This window comes from Peromyscus maniculatus, chromosome 3 (genome assembly GCF_049852395.1).
Source record: "Peromyscus maniculatus bairdii isolate BWxNUB_F1_BW_parent chromosome 3, HU_Pman_BW_mat_3.1, whole genome shotgun sequence".
Lineage (NCBI taxonomy): Eukaryota > Metazoa > Chordata > Mammalia > Rodentia > Cricetidae > Peromyscus > Peromyscus maniculatus.
Window position 1 is genome coordinate 107545072 of NC_134854.1, and position 21625 is coordinate 107566696.

Sequence of the window (21625 nt, forward strand, 5' to 3'; positions counted from 1 at the left end):
CATGTCCCTTCCCATAATGCGTCTGATTTGATTCATATGCATGCCCAATTATACATAGGCTTCTTCAATAAACGGCATTCGGCATTTAAAAGATAAGATCTTGAAGATAAAGATTTATAAATTATATATCTGTTTAAAACCTTAAAAAATTATACATAGGCATAAGATTATAAATAGCAATTTTCCAAAAAAATTCACTGGAACAACATGGTTTGTCTTAGTGTACATGCACTCCAAACCAGTACAGGCCAGATTAGCCTTTCTCTTCTTTCTGTCCAGATACATTGGGATTATTCTTGAAATGGTCTAATTTGATTGTTGTTGTGTCAGAGAAACTATGCTATTGTTCAGAGTGAAGTGTACATGAAGCCCAGTGTAGGTGGAGAGTGGAGGGGTTCTGAGGTTGTTAGCTACATTGTTTGGAGAGGGATGTGTGTCTATAGTACATGCATGTGAAGGAACAGGCTGTCAAGTGCATTATTACAAGGGTGTGTGTGTACATAATCCAAACTAGATAGGGTCCCAAGCCACTAAACTGTTTCCTATGTTTGCTTGCCTTATAATGCCTTTCCTATAGGAAGGTCAACAGGCCCAGTCTTGAGAGTCTCTTGTGGGTAGTTACAGCTGCTTCTGATGAAGCTGGTAATGCTGTTATGCTTAGAGAATAGCATTTTATAGCAACATTAAAGCATTTTATAGAGTGAAAAGTGTATTCGAGCATGGTTAATTTTGTATTGTACAGTCCCAGCATTATTCAGCTTAAGTATGCTTTGATTTTCAGGTTGTTCCACTGACTTGCCATGTGTGGCAGGAGTCTTCATATCAAGACAATTCTAGAGCAGAGTTTTCCAACCCCAGTACAGTGCCACTGGAAACAACAGTCCAGTGGGATCCTGGGGAGGATCAGGTACGTCTGCAGCAAACTCTTTCTTTTTACCAGCCACAGAGAAATGCTATAATATGAAGAATGTGAAAATGTGAATTACTTTACTATTTCAGTGTTCTAATAGGGCTACATAATTTTATGTACACCAGAAAGCTTGTCCCTGCTTTTTTGATCTCAATAGTCTACATTCTTCAAAAGTATTGCAAAGTGTTTTTGTGTATGTGCATTATCTCATGGGATATTTAACATACAAGTTGAAACATTGTGGTCATTTCCTGACCATAAATAGAATATTTTAAATGGAAAGGTGTCTATTTCCTTTTTTCTTTCTTTCTTTTTTTTTTTAGACAAGGTTTCTCTGTGTAGCCCTGGCTGTCCTGGAACTTGCTCTGTAGACCAGGCTAGCATCAAACTCACAAGGATACTCCTGCCTCTTCCTCCTAAGTGCTGAGATTACCACCATTACCCAGCTGTCTATTTCCATTTTTAAACAGCTAAGTTTATTGATTTATACTTTCTATTTATATATTTATAATTTATATTTATATATATTCAATATAAATAAAATATAGAAAAGTGAACTGTTTTAGTTATACAGTTTGTCAGATGGGCTTTGAAAGATAGTTACGTAAATATCACTATGCTTGAGACATATAGCATTGCTATTATAGACAGAAGTTTCTGAATGCTATTTGATCCTTTTCTTCTCCAGTCCCTTATCTTAAATCAAGTACCCTATAGTTGGTATCTCTGCTTTGCCTTTTTAGAATTATAGTGTGTGGACTTCTAAAATCTGATTTCTTTCCTTCTGAAATTAGCACATGTTGCATGCATCAACTCTTTAAATTTTCATTGTTTTTGAGTAAACATGACTTCATTTCTGTTAAGTAAATACCTAGGAAGAGATCAGCTAAATTATATTATAATGGTATATTTAACTTTACAAGAATATGCTAAATTATTTTGCGAAGTACCTGTCCCATTTTGTCCAGGGAATGCTGTAGCTTTAGGTTTGGAAATATTTGTTCAGTTTTTTGGTTTGTTTGTTTTTGCTTTTTTTAAATAACCACATTATGGATTTGTCATGCAGTACCAAATGTATTGATTTAACAGTGAAAACTTAAAATATAACACAAGTGTCCTGACTACTTGGTACTAGGATATGGGAGTGATTGGAAGTGGTCTAGAAGGAGGTTAATGTAGTAGAAGGACATAGAGGAACAACTTCCTTTTTTCCACTCTGGTGAGAACATTGTTAAATATGCTGAGTAGACAGTAGTCTAAATGTAAATGTGTTGACTCAGCTAATGACTGAGCATCTTTTCCTTTAAAATTGTTTCAGAGAGCAGAATCTTGGCATCATCTTCCTCAAGAAAGGGATTCTTCCCAAGCCTTGAATACATCCCCGAGCAGTATTGATGTGAGAATAGAAGAAACAAAAGCAATAAATTTCCCCTCTCTGGAGAAAGGTGAATTGACTCAGTCAGAACGTCCAGTCATGGAACCAAAGCTAGATCTCTTCTGTTCTTCATTGCTAGGTAACGCCTTTGTAATTTTTTTTAATCTTTTATTTTATTTCATGTGTATAGGTGTTTTACCTGCATGTATGTTTGTGCACCATTTTTGTGTCTGGTGCCCATGGCAGCCATAAGAGGATGTCTGACTCCCAGGATCTGGAATTATGGGTGTTGGGATTCAAACCCAGATCCTCTTGAAGGGCAGCCAGTGCTCTTAACCACCAAGCTTTCTCTCCAGCCTCAATGCCTCTTTGTCTAACCAGAGGTAATAGTTTATATTTCTAAAAACTATGTGTGGGGATGTGCAGGGTGGGGAGGTGGGGAGGTGTGTGTGTGTGGGGGGGCACTTCTAGCCTTGTTCCCAACTAAATCCATTTTAGTTGAGGATCTCTGTAGAGCTATACTAAAAAAAAAAATAGCTGGTTCTGGTTTTTCACACTGGCTGGTTGGCTTAGCTGTATTAAATATGCATTTTAGTATGCTCCATTATTCAAAGAAGGCTAAAAGGAGATCATTCCCATTCTAATGGGTATGTGTAGCAGAAGTTTTTCTGTCTCTTCTGGTCCGCAGCTGCTCAGATCCAAGTAAACACACAGAGGCTTATATTAATTAATACTGCTTGGCCATTAGCTCAAGCTAACTACTGACTAGCTCTTACACTTAAATTCCTAGAATTCTCCTTGTCTCCCTATTCCACCTATACTTCCTGCCAGTCAGCGTTTTATTAAACCAGTGTACAAAAGCATTATTATTCCACAGCAGTTATGTGTCCTTAGTCTTCCATAGCACAGTTGCTCTTGGGAAAATCACGTATTATCTTTGATTTGTGTTCCCTCATCAGTGGAGACTCAATGTTTCCTGACAAATAAGTGTCTATATGTCTTAAATAGTTTGCTTTCTGTTCTTTGATCAAGATCATGATGAAAAAATAACTTAGGGAGGATTTAGCTTACATATCCTAGATCATAGCCCATTGAGAGAAGCCAAGGCTTCTGGATCTGGAACAGAAACCAGGGAGGAACACTTTACTGGCTTGTTCCCCTTGGCTTGCTCAGCTTGCTTTCCTTTTTTCTTTTCTTTTTTCTTTTTTTTTCTTTTTCTTTTTTTTTTTAAATACAACCAGGACCACCTGCCTACAGTTGGCACCACCCACAGTGGGCTCAGCCCTTCCATGTCAATCATTGATCATGAAAATGCCTCACAGACTTGCCTACAGGCAATCTGATGGAGGCAGTTTCTCAATTAAGATTCTATTTTCCCAGATATGTCTAGGTTTGTATATATTTACCTTATTTGATTCTTAGAGTCATTCTAAGCCATTATTATCCTCAACTTTGAGAACAAAACGATTAAAATGAAGAAATTGAGTCATTTCTTTGAGATAGGTTTTACTGGTTTTTTTTTGTTTGTTTGTTGTTTTTTGTTAGTGTAAAATGGCTTTCTTAGCTCTCTGCAAAGATAAACTTCAAGTACCTTTCAAATCAAGGGATTTAACCATAAAGATAGTTTTATAGAATTTTGTAGAGAAGCAGACTAGGACCCAGTTGAGCTTATTCTTTTCAAAACAAGTTAATGTGCAAGCCAGGATGCTAGTGCAGTGTTACTTGATGCGGATTGTTAAAGTCAATTGTAGGCTTCCCTCTGGAGAAAGGTGTTGACCTCTGTGGTAGTTTGAATATAATTGGCCCCCCAAAACCCATAGGGAGTGTCACTATTAGGAGGTGTAGCTTTGTTGGGGTAGGTATGGCCTTGTTGGAAGAAGTGTGTCACCGTGGGGGGTGCTCTTTGAGATCTCATATATGCTCAAGCCATGCCTAGTGTCTTTCACTTCCTGTTGCCTGCAAGATGTAGGACTCTGAGCTACTTCTCCAGCACCATGTTTACCTGCATGCTGCCATGTCCCACCATGATGATAATGGACTGAATCTCTGAACTGTAAACCACCCAATTAAATGTTTTCCTTTCTAAGAGTTGCCATAGTCTCTTCACATGTATGTGAAAGAATTGCATGTGTCTTTTCACAGCAGTAGAAACCCTAAAACAGGAGTTGTTACTAAGGACTAGGGTATTTTTGTGATAAGCCTGACCTTGCTTTTGTTTGAAGGAATATGGGCCTTGGAACTGTGGATTAGAAAAGCAGTTGAGTGGTTTAAGCACTGTTTAATGGGCCGTCCTAGTAGGAATATGAAAGACAGTGGTGCTGAGTGTGATTTGAACTGTGGGTACATGGCTCAAGAGGTTTCAGAGAAGAATGTTAGTATGTGGCCCAGAGACCAGTCTTGTGATATTTTGGTGAATGTGGCTGCTTTTTGCCCTTGTCTGAGTCTGCCTGAGATAAAGTGAAGAGATTTTGATTAATTTCATTGACAGAGGAAATCTCATAACAGCCTAGTATAGACTGTCATGGAGTTATTCAGTGGTAACTCTAATGAAGATTTATAATGAAAAAGAGCAAGCTGAGTAGGACAAAATACAAAACATAAAATTTGAGGAGAAAAGGAGCACCAGGAAGTGGAATGGAGCTGAATCCTGTGTTCAAGGAGATAGATTAAGAAATGGAATAAACTGGGCGGTGGTGGCGCACGCCTTTAATCCCAGCACTCGGGAGGCAGAGGCAGGCGGATCTCTGTGAGTTCGAGGCCAGCCTGGTCTCCAAAGCGAGTTCCAGGAAAGGCGCAAAGCTACACAGAGAAACCCTGTCTTGAAAAACCAAAAAAAAAAAAAAAAAAAATTAAGCCGGGCGTTGGTGGCGCACGCCTTTAATCCCAGCACTCGGGAGGCAGAGGCAGGCGGATCTCTGTGAGTTCGAGGCCAGCCTGGGCTACCAAGTGAGCTCCAGGAAAGGTGCAAAGCTACACAGAGAAACCCTGTCTCGAAAAACCAAAAAAAAAAAAAAAAAGAAAAAACCAAAAAAAAAAAAAAAAAAAAAAGAAAGAAAGAAAGAAATGGAATAAAGGGAGTGGTGAGCTCAGGGAAGATCCCACCCAGCTAAACTTCCAATTTGTGAAAAGGAACTAAAGAAAAGCTTAGAGCTGGGTGTGGTGGTGCAAGCCTTAATCCCAGCACTGCAGAGGCTGGTAGATCTCTTGAGTTTGAGGCCAGCCTGGTCTACACAGCAAATTCCAGAATAGCCAAGCTTAGGCAGTGAAGAATAACCATTGAAAACAGAAAGCTGGTGAAGATGTAATTGAAAGGTCTCTGAGTTTAAGGCCATCGTGGTCTACAGATCCAGTTTCAGGACAGCTAGGCTTAGGCAGTGAAGGAAAGCACTGAAAACAGAAAGCTGGTGAAGTTGTATATCTAGTTAATTGAAAATAATTTCTTGTACCCACCCAAGTCCTTTGTGGTGTAAGCCCCAGTTTCTTTTTCAAAACCTTGTTGATTCTTCCAGTGGTGAAGATCATCTGCTTTGAAGGTTCAAAAATGATTTTCTAAGTCAGTGCCAAAGATGAACCATATTACATTTTCTCTGATGTTAAAAAGTTTTCCTGTGTGTGTGTGTTTCAAATGTATACTGTGCTTGTGCATGCCAGAGATCAACCTCAGGTATTGTTCCTCAGGAGCTGTCCATTTTCTTTTTTGAGACAAGGTCACTCACTGGCCTGAAACTCACTGATGTGACTGGCTCCCTGCCATGTGAGTCAGTACCTGCCATTTTTACCTCTCCAACATTGGACTTGCTAGTGTGCAACACCATGCCTAATTTTTTTGTTTGTTTGTTTTCTTTTTCGAGACGGTTTCTCTGTGTAGTTTTGGTGCCTGTCCTAGATCTCGCTTTGTAGACCAGGCTGGCCTTGAACTCACAGAGATCCACCTGGCTCTGCCTGCTGAGTGCTGGGATTAAAGGTGTGCACCACCACCGCCTGGCCATGTCTAACTTTTTTACATCAGTTCATGGAATTGACCTCAGGTTTTCATGCTTGAGCAAAAGCACTTTATTGACTAACATTTTATTTTGAAAGTTACTACCTAGTTCTTATTTTTTTTATTCTCTTTTTTTATTTTTATTCTTTTTTATTTTTATTCTTTAAAAAAAGAATTTATTTAATTCTTTAAATTACACTCATGATATTCATTAATAACACATGATATTAATCACATTTGTGGTATTCATAGATTACATTCGCAGTATGTATATATGTAATATATATATATATTTAATTTTAATTGCCGAATGTCATTTATTGAAGAGGGAGGAGGTCTTAAATACAGGTTTACAGCACAATGGGAGAACCCCAGAGGGCAGAAGTTCGCTACTGATGTTTTACAATCTTGTGTCTAAGCTCTTAACGCCCATTATTTAGGATACACAGACAAGGAACTTCCCTTTAGCTTTCAGGAGGGTGGGAACCTGGCAGGAAATTAGCATAGGGAGGATATCAAGGTCAAGGTCCACAAAAGGCAACAGTTACCCAAAACGGGGGCCAGGGACCTACAGGTCCCCCTTTTATTAAAAGCTTAGGAGCTTCTATGAGCTTCTGACTTGGGTTGCATGGGACATCAGCAGGTCACCTTACCCGTCATGGAGACGCCTGCCCAGGCCACACAGGTGCTCTGTCTTAGGTTGGTGAGTGCCCTCCCCCCAGTTCTTATTTTTAACCAGTTCAGTAAATAGTTTTAATTTGAATATCCACTAAGAGTAGCTGATGCTTTGCTTGTCGTTGAGGATATATCTGTGATAAAGCAGCTTTGTGGAGTTTTAGAGGAATCAAGCAAGTGTGCAGAATTCAGAGCAGTGAGAGCATTAAGGCCCCAAGTGAGGGACGATAAAGCCCTGTGAACAAAAATTCTTCGTGAGAATTCCAGGGTGAAGGCTGGTGCCAGGGCAGAGTCCTCACTGTGTACATAGTTGAAATCAAGAAAGTGTGCTGTAGCAATTATTAAATTCATGTTGAAAAAACAGTTTAGTTTTAGCAACATATCATTAAAGCCAATTTTAGTAGGCTGCTGTTTTTATTTCTATGAATATTTAATTTTTGTTTTATAATTGTTTAAGTGCTATAGGGAATAAGGATTTTATACTAGTTTTTTATATATTTAATGACATAATTTCTTAAGCACTTGGAAGGGAGAGGCAGAGGCAGGTAGATCTCTGAGTTTGTGCCATCCTGATCTATATAGAGAATTACAGGATAGCCAAGGGCTTACATAGAGAGACTCTGTCTCAAAAAAACCAAAAACTAAATCACTCCTCCCTGAACCAACACCACCAACACCACCACCAACAACAAAGAATTACTTAAGATGGAAGGAAACCATGGTATTTTTTTCTTTAAAGCAAGTTTTCATACTCTTTAGGTAGCATACTTATTTTATATATTTCAGAACTAGAACTCCAAAGAGTATTTGTTTTTGTGATATCTTCTCATAGTAGAGCTTAAACAGAAGATTTAAGGAATGTTTATTTAAAACTGGCCACACTGTTATTTGTATATTAACATTGTACATCATTTTCTAGACAGCTATTTTGTAAAACAAAAATATATTTTAGAAGGCAGGTCTTGTTTTAATATTATTTTGAATATAATTTTGATCCTCATCACCTAAGAGCCCTCAACTTTGATATAATGGTATACGTTTTTATATTACTTAAGATTGAGGGGCCAGCAAAATGACTTAGTAGGCAAAGGCAAAGGCATCTGCTGCCAAACCTGATCTAAGTTTGATCCCTGGGACCTACATAATGGAAGGAGAGAAATGATTACTGCAAGTTGTCTCCTGATTCCCATTTGAGCATTATTGCATGGTCACATCCACCCACCCACCTAACCACTCACACACAATAAAAATATAATAAAAAGAGACATGCTTTAATTGTCAACAAACACCTAAATTATTATTATTATTATTATTATTATTATTATTATTATTATTATTATTATTTTTATGCCTCACACTTAATTTATTTTAGGGACACTTAATTTATAATAAACATTTTCTTAAGTCACTAAATATTCAGAAATATATATTTTTTGAAGATTGAACAATACATGTTTTATTAATTGATCAATTAATTAATTTTCCCCAGCCCAATCACAGTTTTCCCTTCCTTCCTCCTCTCCTCCCAATCCCTCCCTTCAGCTCCCCATCCCATCCACTCTCTCTCTCTCCCTTTCCTTCAAAGAAGTGCAGACCTCCCATGTATATCAGCCAGTCACAGCATGTCAAGTTGCAGGAAGACTAGGCACCTCCTCTCCTATTAAGGCTGGATGAGGCAACCCATCAGGAGGAAAAGGTCCCAAGAGCAGGCAACAGAGTTAGAGACAGTCCCTGCTCTGTCTGCCGAGAGTCCCACAAGAGGACCAAGCCTTATATTCTTAATGGTTATATTTCATTATATGAGTATAGGACAGTGAGTATAATCAATCTAATACCATTGCATACTTAAGATGATTTCTAATAGGGATGTGGGGTACATGCCTTCAGTCTCAGGACTGGGGAAAAAGAGACAGGCATATCTCCAAAAAATTATATGTTTGTAGTTATAATATTATAATTTATAAATGATATACTCTATTTAATATGGATGGAAAGATAGAAGACAGTATGCAGGAAGGACATACAAAAGTGTTATTTGTCAGCACAGGCATGTTCAGAGAAGCAAAGTTCCTAACAGCCCAAAGGTTAAAGAAACTCAAATGTCACCAGCAGATGAACAGATAAAGAAAGTCCAGCTAAAGGAATGTTTCTCAGCTCTATGGAAGAATGATACAAGTTACAGCATGGGTGAACCTGAAATCATTACATTAAGTGAGAGCAGCCAGTCACACTGACAAATCCTGTGGGACCCACTCACGGGAGGTGCCCGGACCAGCCTAATTTATAGAGATGACATGTAAATCAGAGGTTACCTGAGCTCTAGGGAGGGGAGAATGGTGGATTGTCTAATGGATGCAGTACAGAAGGAAGCAAACAATTCTGGAAAGGTAGTGAGCACACAACATTATAAACATACTAATGACACTAAATGGTATATGTAAAAATGGTTAAGATAGCCAGGTGGTGGTGGCACATGCCTTTAATCCCAACACTCAAGAGGCAGAGGCAGATGAATCTCTGTGAGTTCGAGGCCAGCCTGGTCTTCAGAGTGAGTTCCAGGACAGGCTCCAAAGCTACACAGAGAAACCCTGTCTCAAAAAAAAAAAAGTTAAGATTATGAATTTTATGCTATATATGTTTTATCAGGATATAAAACAAAAATACATTTTAAAACATGATTCATAAACTAAAAAGTGTGAGAGATTATAGTCCTCCTGTTCTATTATCTATTATTTTCTGTGAAAAATATAAAACTTGATTGAAAAAAAAAGTCATGAAATAGCCCAGGGTTCCTCAGGATAAAGAATGCACACATACATAGATGGAATTTCTGCCATGTATTGTGAATGGAACAAACTCACCACAGCATAATCTACAAAAGGAAAAGTTGTCTAATTACCTAGTGTGAACCCTATAGCTTGGCAGAAACTATTCCCAGGAAAGCAGTTCATGGGGAAACAGATGAGAAGCATGGGGAAACCACGGGTCAAACACCTAAATTATATAGTAATTTGCAAAGAAGTCAGAATTCTGGCATTTACCCTTACATATGAAATTATTTAATAATATTAGATTTTATAATCATGTTCCCTCACCTATAAGGTAGCTTTAGTAAATGGTACTTATTTTTAAGTTGTCATGGATTAATGAAATACTGTGTGCTAAATGCTTGGGCTTTTTCAGGTGCCATAGATGGTTGCTGCTGTTGTAAATTATTATTGTAATGATTGTAGAATCTTCCAGGTGGTAGCATGTTTAGATGCTTTAAAGTATTATAATTGTACGCCAAATACTGCACTTCTTGAATGCTCAGTGTTTTTACATTTGAAATTTTGCAGTCATACAGGATAACTTTGCTGGTTCTGATTTGCCTTTGCTGACATGTTTAACACAAGACCAGGAATTTGAGTCTGATTCCTTGTTTCAACAAAGTGAACAAGAATTTGCACCTTTGAGGTAGGGTGATTCATTTTTTTGCCTTCTAAACTTTCTACTCTTTTTTTTTTTTTCTTTTTTTAAAGATTTATTTATTATGTATACAGCATGTATGACTACAGGCCAGAAGAGGGCACCAGATCCCATTACAGATGGTTGTGAGCCACCATGTGGTTGCTGGGAATTGAACTCAGGACCTCTGGAAGAGCAGTCAGTGCTCTTAACCTCTGAGCCATCTCTCCAGCCCTAAACTTTCTACTCTTATTGTAAGTTGTTATTAGTATTAATGGCTTCAAGCCAAAGTGGGATTGGGAGTAGGGGTTAGGTATTCCTATTCCATTTTGGTATTAAATTGGTGCAGTGTTTTGCATGCAGAGATGTACCAGGTGACTGCAGTTCATTTACAAATGGTATATGGTTTGTGTAGCACTTTAGGCATACTTTAGGCATACTCAGTACCCTGAGTTTCCTTATTCTAAATCTCTCTATTTGTTGCCACTGTCCTTCCCCTCCATCCTGCCTTAATTCTGCAAAGAAAGCAGTCATTTCTAGGATACTGATTGGTCTGTACTTTCATTTTGCTCAGCTGTTATTGAATCAGTTTTGTTAGCTTTCTTTATACTATGTGCAAATATCAAGTAAGATTTTTATAATAAATTTCAAATGATGTCTTTTAGAACATTCAAAATGGAAGGATGTTCTGTAATTCTTCAAAAACATACTTAGAATTGTCCAAGGCTTTGTTTTCTGTTAGAACAGAAAGAAAACTCTACCTTAAACTCAAAACTCTAGATGTTTAGAAAGTAAACTTGTATACCCTCTGTCATTATACTATGTATTACTTTAGAATCACATTGCAAAGTTCTCTGTTAACATTAGATTATCAAAGTGATTAAGCTATGTAGTATTTTGGGAGTAGACCATAAGCATAATAAACTGACCAGTAAGCAGAGAAATGCAAGTTAGATGACTATAATTCATACTAGGTAGCATGTGTTTAAAATAGTAAACCTTATTAAAATGTTATTTCAGACTTTTAAACTTTTTTTTGTAATATTCAAATTGATTGTTTTAGAGAATGTCGAGGCAATATCAGGTTCACTAGTTGCAATATTTTCTTTGTTTAATCTTTAACTACCTTGTAGGAATTGAAGATTAGAACTTTTTTGTTTGTTGGTTGGTTTGTTTTGTTTTTGTTTTTTGAGAAAGGGTTTCTCTATGTAGCCTTGGCTGTCCTGAAATTGACCAGGATAGCCTTGAATTCTGCCTCCCGAGTGCTGGGATTAAAGGCATGCATCACCACCGCTTGGCAAAAAAGCACTTTCAAGTAAACTGGGTTTGTATTTTTTTGTTAGTATTTAAAAATTAAAGTATTAAGGTGCTAATTATTTCTTTATAACTTTGTATTTTCAGAGGGATTCCTGATAAGTCGGAAGATTCCGAATGGCTTGCTCGGCCGTCAGAAGTTAGTGAAGCTTTATTCCAGGCCACCTCAGAAACATCTTCAGACTTAGTTAACAGTTGCCTTAGTATATCTCAACATCCACTTACAGGTAGCACAACTTTTGGGTCTCAGCACTCTCTTTTCCCGTCTGAACAAGAGAACAATGGAGAGAATGCACCATCTAATGCTCCTGATGACCTGAAAGACCCGAAGGACTCTGATCATTATGATGCCCTGCTTTCATTTATGTCATGGCAGACGGAAAAGGATACTCAGCAGCCAGAAGGCAACTTGGCTGATAAAGACCAAGTTTCCACCTCCACTTTATCCGATGTTAGTGATGAAAGCATAGGTGCTAAAACCCACAATGATTTTGATTCTGTTTGTTCACATACTCAGTATTGGAAACAGGAAGCCTTCCAACAGACAGAAGCATGTCTGGCTAGTAAGGACGAGGCTTCCTTCCCATGCGAAGTTATTCCTCCTCCTCCTGATAAAACATCCTATTCTTTCCTGAGATGCATGTTGGAAAGAGGAAAAGGGGATCCCTTTACCTCTGTTAACCATCTTGAGAGTGTTTGTTTAAGGACTCCAAGTGAGGATGATCTGAGTCCAAAGATGGATCCTTTGGAGAGCTTTGGAGGAAATGAAGATCTGCAGAAAGAATTATCTCAATATTTTAAGCAAAAGGAGATTAGAAATATTTTGGCATCATCTGAGGTGCATGCCAAATCTCCTGAGATAAAGTTTATTGGGATGGGTGCCGTCCCTGATAGTCATGAACGAGTTTCAGAAGCACATATACTCTCCAGAGGACTTGAAATCTCTAAGCTGGAGGTTTCTGATGGTCCCCTTCAGACAGTTAAATCCAACTTGGATGAGACAGCAGAACAACTATATTTTCAAGAGGAAAGAAACCAAAAGGCAGCTTCTACTTTTGGTGAGAAAAATGTTGATGCTACTGAAAATGTAGCCTTTGAGGCAGTTATTGCCTCAATTGAGCCTTCCAAGCAAGAGAGTCCTATAAGTGAAATCCAAACTGACATCAATAAGCCATTAGCAGATGACAGCCAAGAGAGAGAACCCCCAAAACCAGATCTTCCCCCATTAAATTATAATGATGAAAAGTCTTTCATGGATAAGCTTAAGCATCCAAAATACCAGTCTACTCCTGGGGTGTTTGAACCAGCAGCTTCAAAACCATTGTTGCATAAAGAAGATGATGGTGGTAGCTCCCTATCCTGGGATCCAGATTTAAAGTCACCCCCTAATGCTCCTCAGAACATGCTCAGTAAGCCTCTTTCTGTTATTCCAGGGCTTAAGTCATCTCCTTTAAGTGAAAAAGCTTACAACAGGGCTGTTAGTCTTGGGGAAACACAGTCACCTTCATTTCAGTATGATGTAAGCAATCTTGACCTTGCAGAGAAGGTAGGATCTTCAAACATTATTTTTACAATGAAAGTATCACCTTCAGATTCTTGGGTTTTACAAGATTTAAAGTAGCAGATCTCTGAAAGAAGTTGCAGATTCCTCAGACTATAATTTGGTAAGGATGTAAACTATAGTAACCCTGTTGAAGGTTCTGTCTTCTCCTGTGTGGAACAGCTTGTCAGCAAACTTGGCAGCATGTGATGCAAGTCCCACTTTGCTTTAACACTGACTGGTGATGCATCACTGATTACAGTGAGCTAAGAGGTATGCTGGTAGCTGAAGAAGGCCAAGCTGAGTCTAGCTTCATTGTATATACAGTTATGCAACATGACTATTTTTTTTTTTAAAAGGCCTGCAGGGGAAGGCTGAGTCTGGCATCGTTACTCTGCATGGTGATGTTGAGTACTCCAGCCTATATAAAACTGCTGATGTACACAGTGAAAAAGTTGCTGAATTGCAAAGAAAGGTGAGATACAGTGAAATGGTAGTTGTAGAAATATGATCTTTTTCAGTACTGATTCAGGAAATGGTGTTTGTTTTTACTTTTTACAATTTCCCAAACATGGGATCTGCAAGGCTTAACTGGTGAGTACTTGGAGCTCGCAGATTTAGAGACAATGCTTGATTATCTTTATGACAGCTCCTTGTTTAGGCTACCTACTTCACAACTATCATCTGAGGAGAGCCATTTTGAAAAGTCTGTAAGTTACTCTACTTGACATTTTTTTTTTTTTTTTTGGTTACTTGACATTTTTTATGGATAGGGAAAGGAATATTTTAGTTGAAAAGAAAAATGAAAGTCAAAGGCTCATTTATCTTTTGATACCAATTCTGACTCACAGTGTGGTCTTCAATTCATACCCAGGACTATGATCTACTAAGTGTTGACAGAAAGATTGTTTCACAGACCACGACACTTTTGATATTGCCAAACAGGGTTTCTTTGTATCGCCTTGGCTGTCCTGGAACTTGCTGTATAGACCAGGCTGGCCTCGAATTCACAGAGATCTGCCTGCCTCTGCCTCCTGAGTGCTGTGATTAAAGGCATGCACCATTACTGCTTGGCTTCACTTCATGAGTTTTATGGTGTCTTAGAAAAAGGTGTCTTTTGGAAGTCTAGGCTTTTTATCTTTTTTTTTTTTTTTTTTTTTTTTTTTAATTTGAGACAAGGTGTCTATATGTAGTTCTGGCTGTTCTGGAGTGTGTTCTGTAGACCAGATTGGCCTTGAACTCAGAGAGCTCTCCTTCCTCTGCCTCTCAAGTGCTGGGATTGAAGATGTCCACCACCAACCACACTGGGCCCTCTAGGCTTTTTATCTTGAGGTATCTTTTTCGTGTTGGGCCAGCAAGAATCTTTGGAACATGTGAAAACTAGACATATTCATGAGAACATTCAGTTGTGCTTTCCCTCTGGTCTTTAGTGCACCAGCCTTGAGATACTCAAGTATTTCTGTTTAGAGTTCTTGAAAATTTTGACTTCAGGCATTTAAGGAAATGTGAAGCATCATTGTTTTCCTGGGAAGAATACGACAGTGCTTAGAATCCAAACTAGTCAGTCTTTCTGAAGGGATTTAACTGCCTCCTTCTCTTATGAACTCCCTAAGCTTGTACCCCTGCAACCCCAAATCTGTTTATGCCACTGTTGTCATGTGTCTGTACTAGAAAATGAGTGACTCTAGGGACTTATTAAAATGCTTTGTAAGGCATCGTTTGCTTGGATCTTTGGACCGTCTTGGCTTTCAGTTTCCTTGAGTCCCACCTTGTTTGTGTGGTGCTGTCAGTACCACACGGGTCTCACTTGTGGTGTGTCCTTGTATCTTGTTCAGGTTTAGAAGTCGATGCAAGAAGATGAACAAAGGTAGCATGAAGAGTTTTCCTTTTATGTATAGGTTGTTGACTATGTAAGAAAGTTTTATGGGGTCAATTTTGTTTCTTCAATATTCTAAAATAGACATTGTTTGAATTTTCAATATGATGAGAGTGGGGATAGAAATAATGGCTGACAGTCTGCTCCAGTGCAGTGCCAAGAGCTTCAGGTACATGGTAGTTCACTTAGTCTATCCTCTCAAACTGGATTAGTGTGGATTATTTTCATCCAGTTTTCCAGTGAATACTTCTAGGATCGTGATTCAGTATACAAGGATATCAATAGGAAAGTAACCTCATTATGTTCTTAACTACTGTATGATGAACTGCCTTCTGTTGAACCGCTAACCCTCTCCTCAAGAGGTCTAGTTTTCTAACTGGGCAGTGGTGTTGAACACCTTTAATCTCAGCACTTGGGAGGCAGAGGCAGGCAGATCTCTTGAGTTCGAGGCAAGCCTGGTCTACAAAGTGAGTTCCAGGACAGCCAGGGCTACACAGAGAAACTCTGTCTTGAAAACAAACAAACAAACAAACAAACAAACAACAACAACAAAACTAAACAAAAAAAAAGGTCTAGTTTTCTGGATTGCTATCAATTGTACTTTTAGATGATAATGTTTTCTGAGTTAGGCCCTTTATGGTATCTTACATGAATTTTTTTTTTTTAAAAAAAAGGAACATTATGTTCACCTCAAATGCAATTTGTTTATATTAAGAGAGCTCATACTTTCCCCCAAATCAGACTGATCCTGCAGACTCTGCTTCTGTAAAGAGTGTTAGCATTTCTCAAGTTTCTTACTCATCTTTTATTCTCTTTTCATTGATTAAAATAGGAATTTCCAGAGGACCTAAGTTCAGTTCCTAGCACTCATAACAGGTGCCTTACAACCACCTGTAACCAAAACTCCAGGGGGTCCAGCACCCTCTTCTGACCTCTGAGGGCACCTGTTTCCATGGAATAAACATACATACATAAACAAATAAATAAAAAATAAATATTAAAAAGATGATAATTAAGGGGCTGAAGACCTAGCTTAGTGAAAGAGCATTTTCCTAGCATGTCCAAGGCCCTGGGTTTATTCCCCAGCACTGCACACACAAACTTAAAAAATGGGAAATAAATCTTAACATTTTCCTCTTGGTTCCTTTCATTTTCAAATAGTTCCCTCAGATCTGTTGGTCTGTTAAATACTTCTCATCCTTTTATTCTACATTATTATCTCTTCATTTGGCTATAGCCAACAGGTCACAAAGTTATATGTATTTTCTTTGGTATTACCTGCTCTAATAGTTCTTTAGATTTGAAGGTTTGATAATACCACATTTTATTGAAGTTCAGATTGTAGTACGTTTTCTTCCTTTATTTGGAAGCAGTGGGAGAAGACTAATACACTCTCTTGATCCACCTACATCTCCTCCTCTCCTCCTACTCTGCCTTCCTCCCGCAAGCTATACTAAAAAAAAAAAAAAATCTTTAAGAGTGGGATTCTTGTCATAAAAATTTTGGGCTTCTCGGAGTTGGGAATTTAGCTGAGTGGTAGAGCACTTGCCTAGCAAGCACAGGGCCCTGGGTTCGGTCCTCAGCTCCAGAAAAAAAAAAAAAAAAAAAAAAAAAAAGGAAAGAAAAATTCTGGGCTTCTCAGCACTTATATTTTGGATTATATATTTGTTTGATCTAGAGAACCACTGTATTTTAGTCTGTTTTCTGGCATCTCTAGCAGCTCCCTATCCTACACTCCTGTTCTCACCAGTTATGACAGTGAAAAATGTTTCCTGACACTATTAGATTTCTCTTTGCAATGCACAGGACTTTCCCAAAAGAGAGCTACTAGGCTTAGAAAAGTATTTAGGGAAATAGAAGTAAAATATTAATTCATATACCTGGCTTTCATATACCTGGCTGCCAACTTCTTGAGAACTGAAAACCCAACAAACAAGAAATATAAGTAGTGTATGTCTATAATCTCTGTACATGAGAGGTAGAGACAGGAGGATCAGGAGTTAAAAGCAAGCTTCAGCTATGTAGGGAGGAGTGTGAGGTCAACCCGGGCTACATGAGATTCTGCCTCATTATATATATATATATATATCCTGTCTCTAAATAAGTAAATAAACAGACATAAATGAATACATGAAATTATGCTGTTTGTTTTTGGATTCCTTTCTGAGAGGGCATGACTAGACTAATCTTTTATAAACCTGATAGTGCTGTATGTTTTTACCTAAGTATCCTATGAATTCAGTGGAGATTTATTAACGTTTATGCTTTAATGCCACTAGTTACCAATATGCAGTATTCTCTAAGGCAGCGTTCTAAACCACAGAACCATCAATGGTGTCTTCACCAGACAAAATATGATCTGTATATGAATGCAAATGGCTGAGAATATAAGTCTCACCCTGTCATTAGACTGGCCCAGATCTCACTGTTAGCTTCCACTGGCCTCAAACATGTGATCGCCTCAGTCTTCTAAGATTTCAGGCATATGCCACCACACTTGGGAAGAATATGACCGTAAGTAACTGGTACAACTCCCCAGTGTGTTGGGCTGGGGAGGTAGGTGATTGGTGAAGAGTACTTGTTGTTCTTTTAAAGATGTACTTTATTTTGTGTATGTTTTGCCTGAATGTATATCTGTGCACGACATATATTCAGTGCCCTTGGAAACCAGAAGAGGGTATTGCATCCTCAGACTAGAGTCAGACAGTTGTGAGCTGCCATATGGGTGCTGGGAATTGAACTCAGATCCTCTGGAAGAGCAGCTGGTACTCTTAACTGCTGCAATATCTCTCCAGCCCCAACTTGTTCTTGAAGAAGACCGGGGTTCTATTTCCAGTATCCACATGGTGACTTATAATCATCTGTAACTCATTCCAGGGGATCCAACAACTTCCTTTGAACTCAGTACGAGTTGCACATACATACATGCAGGCTAAATACTCACACATGTAAAATGAAATGAAGTTAAAAAAGTTTAAATAAAATAAAAATTATTAAGCCTCTTCAGTGTTCATTTTTATAATAATGAGGTTTGTTTTTTAGCCAAGTTAAGTGTCAAATTAATCTTTTTTCTTCATTTCTTTTCTAATTTCGTAGGTAGACCATTCTGATCTGGGCATTAGCCAGCCTTTTCCATCTCCGTTGCCTTCATTTGTTCCTCAAGAACCAACCGGTGAATCAAAATATTATTCCCCCAATCTCAGAATGTTGAGGGTATCTCCTGACACTCTGCCAACAGCTCCTACACGTTCAGCAGGTATGTATGTAGAAAATGGAGGCGTTACATTTCCTCCTTATATCTAGCTCATGAATATTATCTTGCTATGCCTTTCTAGCAATTTAATGGATTAAGGGATGCCCAGTATTACCCTGTTAACACCTTGGCCATCTTAGAACTCTCAGGTCACACACTCCATAACTCAGGGAAGTCAGGGCAGGAACTCAAGGCAGGAACTGAAGCAGAAACCACAGAGGAAATGCTGCTTACTGGCTGGCTCCTCCTGGCTTGCTCTATTTGTTTTCTTTTTTTTTTTTAAACTTTTATTTTATAATTAATTTAATTTTACATATCAGCCACAGATTCCTCTGTCCTCCCTCCTCCCAACCCCCAGCCTTCTCCCCTAATTTACCCCCCATTCCCACCTCCTTCAAGGCAATCCCAGGACCATCTGCACAGTGGGTAGCATCATCCACTGATGATGGCTGGGTGTTCCCTTCCCACATAAATCATTAATCAAGAAAATGCCCCACAGCTTGCCTACACTCGGACCTTATGGGGGCATTTTCTCAGTTGAGGTTTCTTCCTTTCAGATTACTGTAGCTTGTGTTAAGTTGGCAAAAAAATTAACCAATACACTAGATAATTGGTAAAACAGTATTTCTATATATACCTGTAAGAGTATCTGAGGAAGAGATTTGAATAAGCAGACCTAATAAGGAAGATGTGCCTTACCATTGTGAGTCCGTCTAATTGGTTGAGTCCTGGACTGAACAAAAGGGCACCCTGGGACACCACTTTCTTGCCCTTGAAAGTCAGAAACCAGGTTATTGACCTTTAAGTAGTTTCTCGGCCCTTACTCGTGGACTGAGTTACACTGTTGGCATCACTGATTTTGAGACTTTTGGGCATGGAATAATGGCCATACCATCAGCTTCCTTAGACTAATATCACAGAATCATTCTCTCCAATCTCAATTTACTTCTGAGAATTATCTGCCAATCTTTTTGTTAGTCATTTCCATCTAGTTTTTCTTTCAATGTAAATTCTATTTTGTTTTTTTTTCTCCCTTTTTTTTTTTTGAGACAGGGTTCTCACTATGTAATTCTGGCTGTTCTGGAACTCACTGTGTAGACCAGCCTCTGCCTTGAGCTTTGGGATTAAAGGTGTGTGCCACCATGCCTGACAAGTTCTAAGTTTTCAACAGGCTACTCTTCTCAGATCTCAACTGCTTCTACCATTAACCATCCTCCCTCAGCAGATAATACTGCTTTCCTCTTCAAAATGATCTCCCATGCTCTTCTTTACAAGATTTTTTGCATCCATACCTCTCTTGAGCTCAATTACTTTTGCCTTTAAGTCATGAAAAATGTCCCTCTGTGAAGATGTGAATTCATTATGGCCTGAATGATTGTGTCCCCTGAAAAGTTCACATTGAAATTCTTACTCTCCCAGTGATGGCATAAGGAAAAGGAGCCTTTGGAAGGTAATTAGATCACAAGGACTCTTAGTGCCAATTAAAATGGACCTTGGAGTGATCCCTTGCCACCCTCCCCACATATGAACACAGTACAATGGCATCCTCTATTTGTAAGAGGCCCTTGCCAAACTCCAAATCTATAAGCATCATCATCTGAGGCTTTCTTCCTTTTCTGTGAAAATGGGCAGTCATTCTAAGTCCTTTAATGTTGAACCAGAGCCAGGCGGTGGTGGCGCACACCTTTAATCCCAGCATTTGGGAGGCAGAGCCAGGTGGATCTCTGTAAGTTCAAGGCCAGCCTGGGCTACAGAGTGAGTTCCAGGAAAGGCTCCAAAGCTACATAAGAGAAACCTTGTCTCCCTCCCCCTACCACCACCCCCAAAAAAAGTTGGACCAGAAAAGTCTCCTTAAACATTCACATAGATGACACCACTAAGCTAGAGAGCTTTGGAAGAAAATACATTTAGAAACCATCTTTTGCCAGGCTGACTGGTCAGCTCTCTTCAGTGCCGGTGGACTTTAGAGGACAGCTTTTGAGAGTTGGTCTTCTCTTTCCATTATGGGTTCTGGGAATTGAACTCAGGTTGCCAGGAGTGTATGGCAAGCCCTCTCAACCTGCTGAACCATCTCACTAAGTCCTATTTCTTAAGTCTATGACCATATTGTGTGCAAACAGGAGTACTTTGACTTCTTTTTCTTGTCTATTTGCATTTCTTTTCTTTCTTTAGTTGTTATAGGTAAGACTTCAAATAATATATTTAATCAGAGTGGAGATGGTAGATACCCTTAGACTTACAGTTTTTTCCCATTTAGGAAAATACTGACTTATATGTAGCCTTTATTATATTGAGATATGTTTCTTTTGTTTCTAATTTCTTCATGGCTTTCATCATTAAGGGGTGTTGGACTTTGTCAAAGGTATTGTCTATATTTGTTGAGATGATTGTATGATTTCTGTCTGAGTCTATATATGTTGTATGTTATGCTTATTGACTTAGATATGACAAATCATCCTTACATTCCCTGGAATGAAGCTAACTTGGTCATTCATGGTAAATGATCATTATATTGTATTATTGAATTTAGTTTGCAAATATTTTACTAGGATTTTAAATGTTCGAGTTCTTCTGGTGTACTGGCCTTTAATTTTCTTTTTTGTGGGTCCTTGTCCATCATTGGTATCAGGGTAATATTGGCTTCATAAAATGAATTTAGTAGTGTCCCTTCCTTTTTCATTATATGGAATACTTTGAGGATCATTATTGGTTCTTCTTCAAAGGTCTGGTAAGGGCTGGAGAGATGACTTAATGTTTAAAGAGCACTGACTGTTCTTCTAGAGGGCCTGGGTTTGATTCCCAGCATCCACATGGTAGCTAACAACATCTATAACTCCAGTTCACACTCTCTTCTGACCTGTGCAGGTACTGCATGTATGTGGTGCACAGACATTCAGACAATACACCCATGTACATAAAGATAAATAATGTTTAAATGGTAGAGAGCCAGAGAGAAGGCTTGAGGGCAAAAGCACTTGCTGTAAAAACTTGGGGTTTGATCCCTAGAGAGAACTGACTTTTGAATGTTGTCTTCTGACCTTGAATGCACAAGGTTAAACTGGTATCTTAGTCACTGTTCTATTGCTGTGAAGAGACACCATGACCAAGGCAACTCTTATAAAAGGAAGCATTTAACTGGGAGCTTGCTTACAGTTTTAGAGGCTTAGTCCATTATAGTGACAGGGAGCATGGCAGCACACAGAGGAGTTGGAGTAGCATTGAGACCTTATCATGACCCACAGGCAGAGTCAGT

The 21625-nt window shown here is 38.6% G+C and overlaps 1 protein-coding gene across 5 annotated transcripts in view; it reads left to right on the top strand.

The window, feature by feature from the left end:
- Alms1 (ALMS1 centrosome and basal body associated protein) overlaps positions 1-21625 on the top strand; it is a 121334-nt gene that overhangs the window by 13181 nt on the left and 86528 nt on the right. For 2 of the 5 annotated variants that reach the window (XM_042274428.2, XM_076567066.1), the window contains exons 2-7: positions 782-907; positions 2229-2424; positions 10281-10398; positions 11791-12761; positions 13603-13718; positions 18216-18375. In XM_042274428.2, the coding sequence (XP_042130362.1) occupies positions 782-907; positions 2229-2424; positions 10281-10398; positions 11791-12761; positions 13603-13718; positions 18216-18375 (1687 nt within the window). Of the gene's footprint in view, positions 1-781; positions 908-2228; positions 2425-10280; positions 10399-11790; positions 13113-13602; positions 13719-18215; positions 18376-21625 lie in introns of all 5 variants that reach the window. The other 3 variants (XM_042274426.2, XM_042274427.2, XM_042274429.2) reach the window with 2 other exon arrangements.